General features: G+C 34.1%; 1 protein-coding gene and 2 non-coding genes across 3 annotated transcripts; all 3 read right to left on the bottom strand.

Annotated features, from left to right (window-relative positions):
• Window positions 1–4,466: 4,466 nt before the first annotated feature.
• Window positions 4,467–4,655, bottom strand: LOC115231458. Its single transcript, XR_003883531.1, has one exon. It is a non-coding gene; the product is annotated as a U2 spliceosomal RNA (small nuclear RNA).
• Window positions 4,656–9,098: 4,443 nt separating this feature from the next.
• Window positions 9,099–9,288, bottom strand: LOC115231457. The gene has a single exon (XR_003883530.1). It is a non-coding gene; the product is annotated as a U2 spliceosomal RNA (small nuclear RNA).
• Window positions 9,289–10,879: 1,591 nt separating this feature from the next.
• LOC115231454 (coatomer subunit epsilon-like) lies at window positions 10,880–11,697 on the bottom strand. Its single transcript, XM_029801476.2, has 5 exons — window positions 11,555–11,697; window positions 11,423–11,522; window positions 11,186–11,374; window positions 10,995–11,153; window positions 10,880–10,963 (listed from the first exon to the last, which is right to left on the bottom strand). The coding sequence occupies exons 1-5, from the start codon at window positions 11,593–11,595 to the stop codon at window positions 10,880–10,882; spliced, it is 573 nt and encodes a 190-aa protein (XP_029657336.2). The 5' UTR covers window positions 11,596–11,697.
• Between the last annotated feature and the right edge of the window lie 4,092 nt (window positions 11,698–15,789).

Genomic DNA, 15,789 nt, shown 5'->3' on the forward strand with positions numbered 1-15,789 from the left:
GTCAATATTATACAGGAAATATTTACATTTGGAAAAAGATTCTTTGCTTGTGCGTAGGTAGTTTTAATAAGAGAAAGTGAAGGGTCGTCGATGTAAGGAATTTAAATAATGGCCATAACAAGTGACAAGTGCTAATAAATCGATGGATTCAACAAAATTGTGCAGAGTATAAAACAAACATTAATGGGGCACAAAACTTTTTAAAAATAATCCTCACTAGTTTCGAAAAAAACCTAAACAAAAACAATTAAAGATTCTGAAAATAGGATCTATAAATAAGATGATGTCTTCGTTTTGTCTCGGTATTTAATAATCTTTTCAGTATAGATTTGTTATCAATGATCCAGGGGCGGATGCGTACATTAGCAGGCTCTGGGCAAGAATGTGTCAACGCATGTGGCCTTCTAGGTGAGTGGCCTTCCTTTGTTCGATGGAAACACAGAGATCCCGTCCGGTCTCTTCCCATGCCCTCGATCGATCACAGGTTCAAGTACGGAGGAGATTCCGGCAACTTCCAAAGCTCTTCGGATAAGGTCATTTAGAGAAGCGTGTAGCAAAAAACGGCCAACACTGCGTCCACACAATAAGGCGTGCAGACCAAAGTGAAATTCGGCATGTAGTTTATTAAAAAGCTTTGAAATATAAAGAATATTCAAATAAACAAGCAGCAAGAGACACTTGAAAAAATTTAGAAACATTTTTCACTAATAAAAATAAAAATTATTAAAATTAAATTATTCTGGGAAATTTGTCGATCTCTTCTTGTGAGTAGTCTTCGAATTTTTTGTAGATTGGCATCACCTGCGGAAGTTTGTGAGAAATATTTTGTTTTATATGATCAGGAATATTCTATTATAAAGTAAATGTGAACAATTCAACCTTTCCAGGAAATATATGGAGTCTTGCTAAAGCATCGTGCCTCAGTAAAGATCCACGAATATGCGTCTTTATAGCATTGCGGATAATCCATGTTGAATCCTGTTGGTGTCGTTCATAAGCCATGACTTTTTTGGAAATAGTCCTAAACCTGAAATAAAAAAATTAATATTTCACCTGGAAAATTCTCGATAGTATAAATTCCGCCAATTATTCCCTTCCATAGCTATATATCGGCTATTTATTACTACCACGTGGTCACCACAGTCATCTAAAATGAGACATCCTTGCTTATACTAAGAGGGTGGTATATTGGCTTGTGTTTTCCTTCTAAGTAAGGAGCAATTTTTAAGGCAGAATAAAAAGGACTTTGATGTTGGGCATCGTAAAGCCACCACACACGTGCAAACGTGAGCCATTGCTGTAGTAGAAAATTTGTAAACTTACTTCAACACGACGAAGGGAAGACATAAGTGTTAATTTAAATATTTTTTTAATATTAATAATATAATTTTTTATGCAAAAATTTGTCTTCAAAGAGAGAATTAAATAATTAAAAATAGCTGAAGGATTCTGTCTGCACTCATGCGACATGAGAAACTGTGGGTTGCGTACGGCAAAACTACTAGCTCTCCACAACGGAATCGACAAATGTGGTAAGTTGTATTTAAAATAAAAAATTTTGATTAACTAATTTTTGTTTATTATTAGCTTTAAATATTGTAATAATAAATATAATGTTAAAGCTAGTTTTTGACTGTTCGAAGTGGATTCCCAATGAAAGTGTTTGGAAGAAGTGCATTTCTTCAATTGATTACATCGAAGCAGTGAAATTTGAAACTTTGCGACATAAAAACGCAACAAAAAATTCTTTAGTTGAAAATAAAATAATATAAAATTAGATTGGTCGACTATTAATACGATACTCAGTGACTCAATTGTTGGGCATACGCTGGAATTGTATAGATCTCAGACGTAGTTCCTATAATCGACCTTATATCACTGTTCAAGCCAGTTGGATTTCAATTTGGCTCACGATGATGATCTTGTAATTTGTGTGGCCTCGAAATACCATTTTATTGGTGTAGACATTCTATATATAATAATAGTAAAAATGTATGCTTTAAATATAAAAAGGAAAAGATACAATTGAAGACTACACATTACTTGTTCAGAAGAAAACAAGTTCGAAGAGTTTTAATTATATTTTTGGCTCTTCTGAAGGAAGACTGTCCAGATTCTATCGAATTTGGGTGTTCGGTTGTTTATTGATAACTAGGTCCTCAGTGAGAGTTATATAAAGGCAATTGGAAGGGGGCTGGGATTCAGTATTAACCGTCTTGATTTCAACATTTCGGAAGAAGATGTTTGGCCATGTTTTTCAACAACTGTTTCTGTTGATGGAGTTTTACAGAATAATGTTACATTTGAAGAGCTTAAATTAGGCAACAACGACCATCTAGCTGCAATCTGTCTTATTTCTTCAAATATAAATGTACTAAATTTGCATTTTATTTTTATAGGTCTGTGAAGATTCGTGTGTTATAAATTCAGTTTTTCAATATTTGACTATTGATCAACTTTTGGCAAATTCAACCAAAGTGTTGCAAGTGGATAAAAAAATTTCCCAATGTTGGTTGGATTTTATATCTAAAAAAGATTCTTAATAAATTATTTAAATCTGAAATAAGGGATATTTGTCGGGTTTTTCCATTGTGTTGATTAGCTATAGACTACTTCTTACGAATATTGTATTCAAAAATAATAATTTATATGTCTAAGTTCGATTCGAAATCCCTCTGAAAGTAACTTGTGTATAATTTTAGATAAGATAAAGTTGTATTTATTTCATGATAACAATTTTACTAATAAAAATAAAGATTGGTAGTTCTTTTAAAGAATAGACTTTTACTATCACAACACAGTCATCATAATCACCCGAATATGCTAATTGTTATCACATGCTTTGTATCCATAGAACTATAACAAAAATAGTTAGAGCTGAAAGTAGAATGTATTTTCATTAAGAGGAGTATCTCTTAGTGACAAATTGGAAAATGATTTACCGATAGTCATGGTTTATTAAAACCTGTAAAGAACTATTTTACGATTTTTCAAATAAAGCAGAAATTGTGAATACTACTAAACACTCTGAGAAAACATTTCTCACTCGTTACACTCGGTCGCATAACCCGAACTGTTAATGAATATTTTTCCCCCAGTCATAGCGGATTCAGGGCTAGAAGATCCACAGCTGATATAATCGTGACCTACTTATCGAGGTTCTGGAAAGCTTTCTAGAGGTGGATGAAGTGATAATGATACGGTTACTGCTTGCTAAGACAGAACTTTCTGTTCGTATTGAGTCAGTCTCCTCCAGGCGGTTTAAAACAAATGTCGGCACCCCTCAAGGAGATTCTCTCCCCCTCTGCTATTTGTAATCTATCTGGAAGCCGCCTTGAGAGATTTGAGAACTTTCTATAATGATTTTATCACCGAAAATGTATATGCGGACGATGTGGACTTTGCCTAGGACAACATAGATGATTTAATTCATCTAATAAGCAATTCCCACGGGTGCTTAACAAATGGTTCCTGATAATTAACACTTCCAAAACTGAATTGACGGAGATAAAACAAATGGACACCAGAATTGGTGAAACATGGAAAAACGTCAACAAACTCAGCTCTCTACTTGGAGACAGTGAAGACATTTCTCGCAGAAAGATGCTTGCTACCGCGGCTCTAAGCAGAATACGTGAAAAATGGCTCCAAGCTTGGCTGATAAATCGGGCCCTCAGATCAATGCTTTATAATGCATTCGTAAAGCCTGTTCTACTATACAACTCGTCAACATGGGGGATTTCGGACACTGAACTGAAGACTATAGACTCTTCACCGTAAACAACTACGTCTCTTACATGGAATACACTGGCCATCAAAAATTAACAATCTATTACTGTATAGACATTACGATGCTACACCGTTGTCTCAAGAAATCGTTGGAGGCGGTGGAAATTATTAGGCAATATTTTGCGAATGGACCCCAGAACTCCGGCCAATCGGGCATGGACGATTATACAAATTAGTAAAAAAATTTAATGAATTTTACATTAAAAATAATATTTTAATAATTAAACATTTTGTTTTTTGTTTTTTTTTTTTTTTACTTAATATATGTATTTTTTTAACAAAAGGAAGAAAATATATGTTAATTAAGGTTGTTTAAGAGCAGAAAGGATAGCGTGGCTATTACCCCTGACAACGGTTGTTGAAAGGCGTTGAAACAGCCATTCGGTCTCCTTTCTATCTTTCGTCCGAACCGAGATCAGGGATCCAAGTTTCCTAATGAAAGCGATTGATTCCGGACCAAAGACTCCGGATGACTCCACAATGATCGGTTGCACTATGAACCTGTCCTTGAGCTCTGAATATTTTAATTTTTTAAAATTTTAATTTTTTTAACATTTTGTTGTGTAAATTTTTAATTTAGTAAAATTAATGAATGTAATTATTAAGCGTCAATTTTATTCGGACTGTGACAGGACACATAAGAAACAAATACAAAAAAGTTTAAAAAAACTCCCAAAAGGGAATGCGCCCAAACCGGAAATACTGCAATACCGGGAGGACGCGTGGTAGGGAGGAAGCAAGCTTCGCAACACATACCAAGGCACAAAATAAGCATTATATCTTGCCCCGTGTAAGGGCGTCCCAGATATAAAGCTGGAAAGAACAGATACTACACTTTGATCTTAGCCAAAAGGCCGAGAAGCGACAAAAAGAATGTGATTTTCGGTGGGCAACAATTATTCTAACAACAACAAACAGGGTTGTTTGTTTTTGTGCTCAGTAATAATTATTATAAATTTAAATTTTATAATTATTAATTATATCTATCTTACAAGAGTATAACAAAATTACATTATTATTTTTTGTCTGCGATTACTTTTCTAATCTGTATTTTTGTCTCGTTCGATACCTAGCTTATCGAAACATGGAATCTGTTGAAAAACTTTGACTCACTACTTCGAGATCGGGCGAATATAATGCGCAGAAAAACTCTTGTCGCTGAGTGTTCGTAAAATCGTTATGTAGGACTGACTACGACATAGTTCTTTGCACCCCTCACTACGCTCCAGAATCTACAATACCTTTGTAAAAACCGTCTTAATTTTAAATCATCTCTATGGCCCATTTCCGATACCAACTAAATAATCTTGACTCTTCACGAAAAACAACTTTGTGTCCTAATTGAAGTACATTAGTATCAGAAAATCAAACTCATCACTCTACAGGCTCAGCAACTCGGTGCCAATCAGCCGTGACATCATAGACGGCTATGGGAGATCCTAAGAATGGATCCAACTGCTTCTGCCTACCAGGCCATGGAAAAATACTTCCTATCAGATGGACCAAAATTTCGTGGGCGATCCAAATTATACTGCTGGCCGTTCTGCAACAAAACGTAAACCCTAAACAACGATAATGACCTGGACCCGAAAATGCATTAATTTAACCACTAGTTACGGACATTGATTTCATGAATCTATGCTTGAAGTAAGGTTAAATTTGTTATTTATCGAGTTTAAAAAGTAATAAAGTTTTTTTAATAAATCTAACTCAAATTATTATTTTAATAAATTGTAAGGAAATCATGTCGATTATTGCTATTCTTTATTTCTAGAACCGCTTAAAGCTAGTTTACTCGACTAATAGCTAGCAGCCCCAGTTGCTGAAGACTATGGATGTTGGAATTCAAACGTCGTGGGTTCGATTCCGATGGAACCAAGTTTTCAGCTGGGGTCAAGTCTTGTCAACGTTCCCCACCCGTGAGGCGACGAGTCCATCTGGCACGACACAGATGTAGAAAGGGGACCTCCCACCTTCCCCCGATCACATTTCCCGATGAAGAATCTCCATTATGCAAAAAACCCGTCCGGATTCAAATGAAGTGCGGTGAGCTACGGTAAGAGGCTGACAAATGGGAATGGGCATACCAGAAATTCCCCACCAGGACTTTGATGTTGGGCATCGTAAAGCCACCACACACGTGCAAACGTGAGCCATTGCTGTAGTAGAAAATTTGTAAACTTACTTCAACACGACGAAGGGAAGACATAAGTGTTAATTTAAATATTTTTTAAATATTAATAATATAATTTTTTTATGCAAAAATTTGTCTTCAAAGAGAGAATTAAATAATTAAAAATAGCTGAAGGATTCTGTCTGCACTCATGCGACATGAGAAACTGTGGGTTGCGTACGGCAAAACTACTAGCTCTCCACAACGGAATCGACAAATGTGGTAAGTTGTATTTAAAATAAAAAATTTTGATTAACTATTTTTGTTTATTATTAGCTTTAAATATTAATAATAAATATAATGTTAAAGCTAGTTTTTGACTGTTCGAAGTGGATTCCCAATGAAAGTGTTTGGAAGAAGTGCATTTCTTCAATTGATTACATCGAAGCAGTGAAATTTGAAACTTTGCGACATAAAAACGCAACAAAAAATTCTTTAGTTGAAAATAAAATAATATAAAATTAGATTGGTCGACTATTAATACGATACTCAGTGACTCAATTGTTGGGCATACGCTGGAATTGTATAGATCTCAGACGTAGTTCCTATAATCGACCTTATATTCACTGTTCAAGCCAGTTGGATTTCAATTTGGCTCACGATGATGATCTTGTAATTTGTGTGGCCTCGAAATACCATTTTATTGGTGTAGACATTCTATATATAAATAGTAAAAATGTATGCTTTAAATATAAAAAGGAAAAGATACAATTGAAGACTACACATTACTTGTTCAGAAGAAAACAAGTTCGAAGAGTTTTAATTATATTTTTGGCTCTTCTGAAGGAAGACTGTCCAGATTCTATCGAATTTGGGTGTTCGGTTGTTTATTGATAACTAGGTCCTCAGTGAGAGTTATATAAAGGCTATTGGAAGGGGGTTGGGATTCAGTATTAACCGTCTTGATTTCAACATTTCGGAAGAAGATGTTTGGCCATGTTTTCAACAACTGTTTCTGTTGATGGAGTTTTACAGAATAATGTTACATTTGAAGAGCTTAAATTAGGCAACAACGACCATCTAGCTGCAATCTGTCTTATTTCTTCAAATATAAATGTACTAAATTTGCACTGTGAAGATTCTTGTGCTATAAATTCAGTTTTTCAATATTTGACTATTGATCAACTTTTGGCAAATTCAACCAAAGTGTTGCAAGTGGATAAAAAAATTTCCCAATGTTGGTTGGATTTTATATCTAAAAAAGATTCTTAATAAATTATTTAAATCTGAAATAAGGGATATTTGTCGGGTTTTTCCATTGTGTTGATTAGCTATAGACTACTTCTTACGAATATTGTATTCAAAAATAATAATTTATATGTCTAAGTTCGATTCGAAATCCCTCTGAAAGTAACTTGTGTATAATTTTAGATAAGATAAAGTTGTATTTATTTCATGATAACAATTTTACTAATAAAAATAAAGATTGGTAGTTCTTTTAAAGAAATAGACTTTTACTATCACAACACAGTCATCATAATCACCCGAATATGCTAATTGTTATCACATGCTTTGTATCCATAGAACTATAACAAAAATAGTTAGAGCTGAAAGTAGAATGTATTTTCATTAAGAGGAGTATCTCTTAGTGACAAATTGGAAAATGATTTACCGATAGTCATGGTTTATTAAAACCTGTAAAGAACTATTTTACGATTTTTCAAATAAAGCAGAAATTGTGAATACTACTAAACACTCTGAGAAAACATTTCTCACTCGTTACACTCGGTCGCATAACCCGAACTGTTAATGAATATTTTTCCCCCAGTCATAGCGGATTCAGGGCTAGAAGATCCACAGCTGATATAATCGTGACCTACTTATCGGGGTTCTGGAAAGCTTTCTAGAGGTGGATGAAGTGATAATGATACGGTTACTGCTTGCTAAGACAGAACTTTCTGTTCGTATTGAGTCAGTCTCCTCCAGGCGGTTTAAAACAAATGTCGGCACCCCTCAAGGAGATTCTCTCCCCCTCTGCTATTTGTAATCTATCTGGAAGCCGCCTTGAGAGATTTGAGAACTTTCTATAATGATTTTATCACCGAAAATGTATATGCGGACGATGTGGACTTTGCCTAGGACAACATAGATGATTTAATTCATCTAATAAGCAATTTCCCACGGGTGCTTAACAAATGGTTCCTGATAATTAACACTTCCAAAACTGAATTGACGGAGATAAAACAAATGGACACCAGAATTGGTGAAACATGGAAAAACGTCAACAAACTCAGCTCTCTACTTGGAGACAGTGAAGACATTTCTCGCAGAAAGATGCTTGCTACCGCGGCTCTAAGCAGAATACGTGAAAAATGGCTCCAAGCTTGGCTGATAAATCGGGCCCTCAGATCAATGCTTTATAATGCATTCGTAAGCCTGTTCTACTATACAACTCGTCAACATGGGGGATTTCGGACACTGAACTGAAGACTATAGACTCTTCACCGTAAACAACTACGTCTCTTACATGGAATACACTGGCCATCAAAAATTAACAATCTATTACTGTATAGACATTACGATGCTACACCGTTGTCTCAAGAAATCGTTGGAGGCGGTGGAAATTATTAGGCAATATTTTGCGAATGGACCCCAGAACTCCGGCCAATCGGGCATGGACGATTATACAAATTAGTAAAAAAATTTAATGAATTTACATTAAAAATAATATTTTAATAATTAAACATTTTGTTTTTTGTTTTTTTTTTTTTTTTACTTAATATATGTATTTTTTTACAAAAAGGAAGAAAATATATGTTAATTAAGGTTGTTTAAGAGCAGAAAGGATAGCGTGGCTATTACCCCTGACAACGGTTGTTGAAAGGCGTTGAAACAGCCATTCGGTCTCCTTTCTATCTTTCGTCCGAACCGAGATCAGGGATCCAAGTTTCCTAATGAAAGCGATTGATTCCGGACCAAAGACTCCGGATGACTCCACAATGATCGGTTGCACTATGAACCTGTCCTTGAGCTCTGAATATTTTAATTTTTTAAAATTTTAATTTTTTTAACATTTTGTTGTGTAAATTTTTAATTTAGTAAAATTAATGAATGTAATTATTAAGCGTCAATTTTATTCGGACTGTGACAGGACACATAAGAAACAAATACAAAAAAGTTTAAAAAAACTCCCAAAAGGGAATGCGCCCAAACCGGAAATACTGCAATACCGGGAGGACGCGTGGTAGGGAGGAAGCAAGCTTCGCAACACATACCAAGGCACAAAAATAAGCATTATATCTTGCCCCGTGTAAGGGCGTCCCAGATATAAAGCTGGAAAGAACAGATACTACACTTTGATCTTAGCCAAAAGGCCGAGAAGCGACAAAAAGAATGTGATTTTCGGTGGGCAACAATTATTCTAACAACAACAAACAGGGTTGTTTGTTTTTGTGCTCAGTAATAATTATTATAAATTTAAATTTTATAATTATTAATTATATCTATCTTACAAGAGTATAACAAAATTTACATTATTATTTTTTGTCTGCGATTACTTTTCTAATCTGTATTTTTGTCTCGTTCGATACCTAGCTTATCGAAACATGGAAACTGTTGAAAAACTTTGACTCACTACTTCGAGATCGGGCGAATATAATGCGCAGAAAAACTCTTGTCGCTGAGTGTTCGTAAAATCGTTATGTAGGACTGACTACGACATAGTTCTTTGCACCCCTCACTACGCTCCAGAATCTACAATACCTTTGTAAAAACCGTCTTAATGTTTAAATCATCTCTATGGCCCATTTCCGATACCTAACTAAATAATCTTGACTCTTTTCACGAAAAACAACTTTGTGTCCTAATTGAAGTACATTAGTATCAGAAAATCAAAACTCATCACTCTACAGGCTCAGCAACTCGGTGCCAATCAGCCGTGACATCATAGACGGCTATGGGAGATCCTAAGAATGGATCCAACTGCTTCTGCCTACCAGGCCATGGAAAAATACTTCCTATCAGATGGACCAAAATTTCGTGGGCGATCCAAATTATACTGCTGGCCGTTCTGCAACAAAACGTAAACCCTAAACAACGATAATGACCTGGACCCGAAAATGCATTAATTTAACCACTAGTTACGACATTGATTTCATGAATCTATGCTTGAAGTAAGGTTAAATTTGTTATTTATCGAGTTTAAAAAGTAATAAAGTTTTTTTAATAAATCTAACTCAAATTATTATTTTAATAAATTGTAAGGAAATCATGTCGATTATTGCTATTCTTTATTTCTAGAACCGCTTAAAGCTAGTTTACTCGACTAATAGCTAGCAGCCCCAGTTGCTGAAGACTATGGATGTTGGAATTCAAACGTCGTGGGTTCGATTCCGATGGAACCAAGTTTTCAGCTGGGGTCAAGTCTTGTCAACGTTCCCCACCCGTGAGGCGACGAGTCCATCTGGCACGACACAGATGTAGAAAGGGGACCTCCCACCTTCCCCCGATCACATTACCGATGAAGAATCTCCATTATGCAAAAAACCCGTCCGGATTCAAATGAAGTGCGGTGAGCTACGGTAAGAGGCTGACAAATGGGAACTGGGCATACCAGAAATTCCCCACCTCTCTTTGGAGACGGACGGCTGTAATGAAGATTTGGTGGCTAATGTTGATCGGCACACGCGATCCCTTCGTTCCTTGCTCCTTCATTTGATTAGTTAAAAATAATTCAGGTTTCACTTTTTGTCAAATAACAATTCATTAATCCTTAAATTTAAATTGAATAATTTTTAAATAGGTAAAATCAATTCAAGATCTCCAGGAAGAGTTAAACCGAGAGGATAAATCTTTAAATTCATTTCTCTGAAAAATTATACAATCCCACAACTTTATTTTCCAGATCAATCAAAAGCGGGTGATTTGGGTCATTTTCATGCAACAAAGTCATATAATGAGCATAAACCTGAACATAAATCAATACAAATTAACCTCCTCTGAACCACCAATCCTGTCTACTATTGCTATAATGTTGGCCAAAACAGTCCCATCTGAACTATCCTGTAAATATAGTACAAATAATGCGTCTTACTAGTCTAAATGCCTCCAAAAGTAAAGAATATGCCTCGTCAAGTCGATTTTGTGAAATCAAGGCCACGGCTTGACTGTTCAAAAGAACCGATGATGCTCCAAAACGGTCAATCAGTTCTTTACAAGCCTCAAAAGCATCGTTTGTCCCCTTTAAGGAATTCTGGGAACAGATTACCGCAAACTTAAACTTACTGAGTATAAATTATATTGAATTGAGGCTAATTGAGAAATAACCGAGTCTTCGTCTAACATCATTATATTTTTGAGCTGATTTTTTGCTAAATCAGGTCTGTTGAGAGCCAAAAGAAGTTGTATTCTCATAGAAAGGCACTCTAAGTTATTTTCTTCAGTGGAAATTGACATTAAGCCAGATTTATAGTCCTATGAATATTTTTATCAATAAATTATATATCATGGTTGAATTAATACCTTTTGATCTGAAAATATAATAGAAGCCATTATTTGTGCAATAGGACTCATCTTTTCTCCGTTTTGTATTCTCTGTGTAAGATTTTGAACTATTTCGTAACTATTTTAGCTAAATTCAACATTAATATATACCGAGCAGTATTATTACCACTACTAAAATATTTAGCAGCCATTTTTATTTCTTCTATATCTGGATGAAATTGCTCGCTATTTATGATGAGGCTGTATTTCTTTTGTGCGAGATAAACTCTGTTAATTAATATTTGTGATTCTGATAATTGCTTAAATGTTAAAATATGTATTTTATACTTTTGACTTTAATGCCTCTGATAAGACTTGATTATAATGTCCAGTATGAAAAAAATTCTCCATTTGTATTAATGAATGAGAATAAGCCATTGGACACACAAGAAATTAAAATAAAATTACTTCCGTGTATTATTTTTTAAATAATATCTTTTTTTTTATTTTTTAGATTAAATGTTTATTTCAAAATTTTTATTTACTTAGTTTTCCAAGAAAAGAAAATGCTTATTGGTGGATAGCCATTACTTCTGACTATAGCCATGGAGATTCGTTCACCCAAATACAGGTGCTCAGTTGGGTTGTCCGTAAACCTTTCCAAAAGTCACCCGATGCACTGGAACAGGCTTCAATTAAAAAGGTTTCTTATTTCTGACGTCTTGCATGCCAAGGAGACAAACAATCTGCCATTCCCGACATCACTTTATTTTTCTAGTTTCCTCATTTTGATCTGTCCATAGATAGAGGTTTTTTTGATATTATGAAAAAAATAAACCTTTTGTGAGCATAAAATCAAAAAGATGTTCATTTAAAATTTTATTTAACAATTCTAATCTTTAGTCGTTATTTTTCATTTGTTGAAAAATGATCTGCTGTGATTGTTGGAAAATGATCCGTTATGATCTGTTATTTCTGTTTGACAAAAATTCTCTTCAACATATAATTATTTGTTATAAAATGTCACGGGTTGGATAATACTTTTTTAAAAAATCCCTGATAATTAATTTAAAATAACTGATAATGGAATTAAGTCGATTAGAGTCATATTTTTTATGACGACTTTTGTGTATATTTTTAAAAATCATCATTCATATTTTTAAGTGCGCACGTATCTTTATCAAAAATTCAAACTAAAAAATATATATAATATTAAATTCCCCATAACAAAGTTTATCTTTTAAATAATAAACAAAGAAACTCCTAATAGAAATTCAAAGTGGCCAGAAACCCGAGAATGCCTGACGTTTGAGGTCCCCCCAATTATGGGTTGCACAATAAGATGATTAATTATGTGATGAAGATAAGGAATAACACAGAAAGAGGTTGAAAAGGCATCTTGTTTTGACTACATCTTCTAGATATTGTCATAGAAAGCACCTGCACTTCTGATAGGAGCAGTGACAATCATGTGTGACGCTAGCTGGACGTTTGGACACGTTCCGGCAGCGTGAAAACATACGATCGTTAGAGTGATACCCAAATACGGTAAATCGACATTGTTAGCAGCGAACTATTGGTCGATTAGCCTTACCTGTGTTTTCTCTAAAAAATGGAAAAGATTGTATATAACGGACTTATATGGAAAATGGAGTTATATGGAATCACTATATTTGCTTTCACCCATACAATGTGGATTCCTCGAAGGAAGATACACAGGGGACTGTTTCAAGGAGCTAGAACACCAAGAATCTCGTGCTTAGAGAAACAATGCTTGGGTAACTTTGTTGTTTCTGGACTTGGCAAAAGTTTCGATAGCGTGTGGCACCGGACCTACTTGCGAGAGCTTAAGAAACCAAAGGCGGAATGAAGATTTATCGATTAGGATGTTTAACATCAGATATTAAAGCACTTGGAGTTAATCATAAGTACGTGTTTAAAAACGTTCTTACTTTTATACAAAATTTTATCGATTTCAGGAAAAGTACAGATACTCAGACTGTAGAGAGGATGTAGAAAAGTTCAAAATGACTTAATACAGAGAGGTACCGCGCGTCACTTTATGCATACCTTGTCGTTAGAAACAATTTAAACACATTATTTAGAATTTTTCTGGAAAAAACAAGTAACCGAGTTGAACAGCGCATTTGACGAACTGCTATGTTCCATAGTTGCTTTTTGTCCTCCAAAAATAACATTTCCACCAATAGCCGATGAGACATCCGAAATTATCGGATCTTTCTTCGTCGGCTGGGAACGAAGATTTCAACGGTAAACAAGGATCCCAACGAAACTCGCCATCTTTTCCAAATAATCTCGTTGGCAATCGTCTGACCGATTTAAAATAATCTTTGTTTTTTATATTGTCTGATTAAATGCATATGCAGTAAAAAATTAAAAATAAATTTTCATAAACTTAATTCAACACTCAAAAGTTGGGAGTATGAAACACGAGAATATCTTTTTATCTCCCCGTTAATAATTTTTCCTTGTTTTTTGGGTCTTTGCTTTTTCTTAAAAAAACTATTCAGTTCAATGATTTATAAAATTTAAATTTTATTCATATTTATTCAAATGAGATCAATATTTATTATAAAACAATCTTTTTTAGTTAAAATCAGGGATTCTCAATGTTTTCAATTGCCACATATGGGTGTCCTTTATGGTTTGATGGAAAACTGGGTTTCAATGTCTCGTAGCTGAATGGCGAGTAGATGATGAGTTGAGCCCTGTGATTTGGAATTACCAAAATCTATAAAAATAGACCATGTAACAGAAACGGTCATTTCAATCGTAAATTTTATTTGCTTTCGTCCTCTAAATCAGTGATTCTCAACCGTGGTGCATGTGCACCATTTTTGGTACATGGAAAATACTCGAATGGTGCATGGAAAAAAATTGGTACATGGTATTATTTTTTTTAATATTTTTTTATTATCAGTAATTAGTACATTACAATGGTTAAACATTATCATTTGATACCTATAAATACTCGTGTCAATCACATGTCTGGTGGTAATTCATGTACGCCTCGGATTTATCGTAAAGAATATCTGAAATATGGATTTATCCCTTCCAGTGGAAACAAATCTAGGCCTTTTTGCATAATCTGCAAAATTTCTTTGGCCAATAGTTCAATGAAATTATTAAGATTAATACACCATTTGAGGACTAGTCATTCAAATCTAATCGGATCTTCGCTTGAATATTTTCAAAATATAAAAAACAAGATTGATGATAAGGAATGGATTGGGGATTTAGTCATGAATTATACGGTCTGGTATTTGCATTTATCGAAAAACTACACCTTTCATAATAAAAATGACTTAATCAATGAATTCGAAACATGTTTAATTGATTTTAAAAAGGTCTACCTATTATGAAAATATTTTCGTCACCCATGGAAACAGATTCTGCAACCGCTTTGTATGTAGATCAGCTGGAGCTAATTGAAATACAGGTAGATTTACAACTTACCGCGCTATTTAAGTCAAGTGAACTTTGGATATTAAAGTCGAATTTCACAATGGAATACAGTCAACCCTCTCTATAATGAACAAAATGTCCACGTCAAATCATCATGTTCACTATTGTCTATAGTGAACAAAAGGAATCAAAATAACAATAAACAATGTTAAAGTATAATTACAAAGATTCAATCACAGAGGTTTCACAACAAAAAAAAAATTACAAAGATTATTTAGAGATTTTAATCATGTAATCGGTGATTTTTGAGAATGATTAGTTTGATAATTTCTTAATTTTTTGTATTTCGTATACTTTTCCTCTTTGTTCATAATCATTCTCAAGAACCATAATTCAAGCGCCTTCGCTATTCACTAGCTTCATATAGTGTCGGAACATAAATTTTTTCATCTTCCTCTTCACAATGGTCTTGCTGTTTTAGTTTTCTCGCAAAGTTTTGTATAAAGTTTTCGTCGTCAATTTGATCATTTTCATGAATCAAAAATTTTCATCATCTATTCTTCTATTTCTGTCAGGTTCTGTTTAACGCATTTTCAAATGCTTTCTTGAAACAATTTGTAATTGTTAATTCCGACACTTCTAACCAAGCTTGATTTATGAATATCAAGCAATTCAATAGAGTGAATTTCTTCTTAACTTTCCGTAACTTTTTCGTAATCTACATTGTCATCATTAGTATAAAATTCATCAAGTGTGCACATAGGAGTTGTCTATACCTGTCTTTGAATGATTTTATTATTCCTTGATCAAGGGGTTGTAACTTCGATGTTGTATTTGGAGGGAAAAAAAGAGTTCGATGTTACTGAACTCTAAATCACGTGAGTGTACAGTCGCATTATCAAGTAGAATTAGAATTTTTCTTTTTTTTTGCAAAATCATTTTTTTGTTCAATTCTATGAGCCATTCTGAGAAATAACCAT

The sequence above is a fragment of the Octopus sinensis genome, unplaced genomic scaffold, assembly GCF_006345805.1.
Source record: "Octopus sinensis unplaced genomic scaffold, ASM634580v1 Contig18549, whole genome shotgun sequence".
In the NCBI taxonomy this organism is placed as follows: Eukaryota; Metazoa; Mollusca; class Cephalopoda; order Octopoda; family Octopodidae; genus Octopus; species Octopus sinensis.

Excerpts from the sequence above, each read along its gene's own strand:
- LOC115231454 (XM_029801476.2), bottom strand. The coding sequence starts at position 11,595 with ATGGCTGCTAAATATTTTAGTAGTGGTAATAATACTGCTCG. Across the intron at positions 11,375-11,422 it reads TTATATTTTCAGATCAAAAG|GACTATAAATCTGGCTTAAT; the intron begins GTATTAATTCAA and ends AAATATTCATAG. Across the intron at positions 10,964-10,994 it reads TTTTGGAGGCATTTAGACTA|GATAGTTCAGATGGGACTGT; the intron begins GTAAGACGCATT and ends CTATATTTACAG.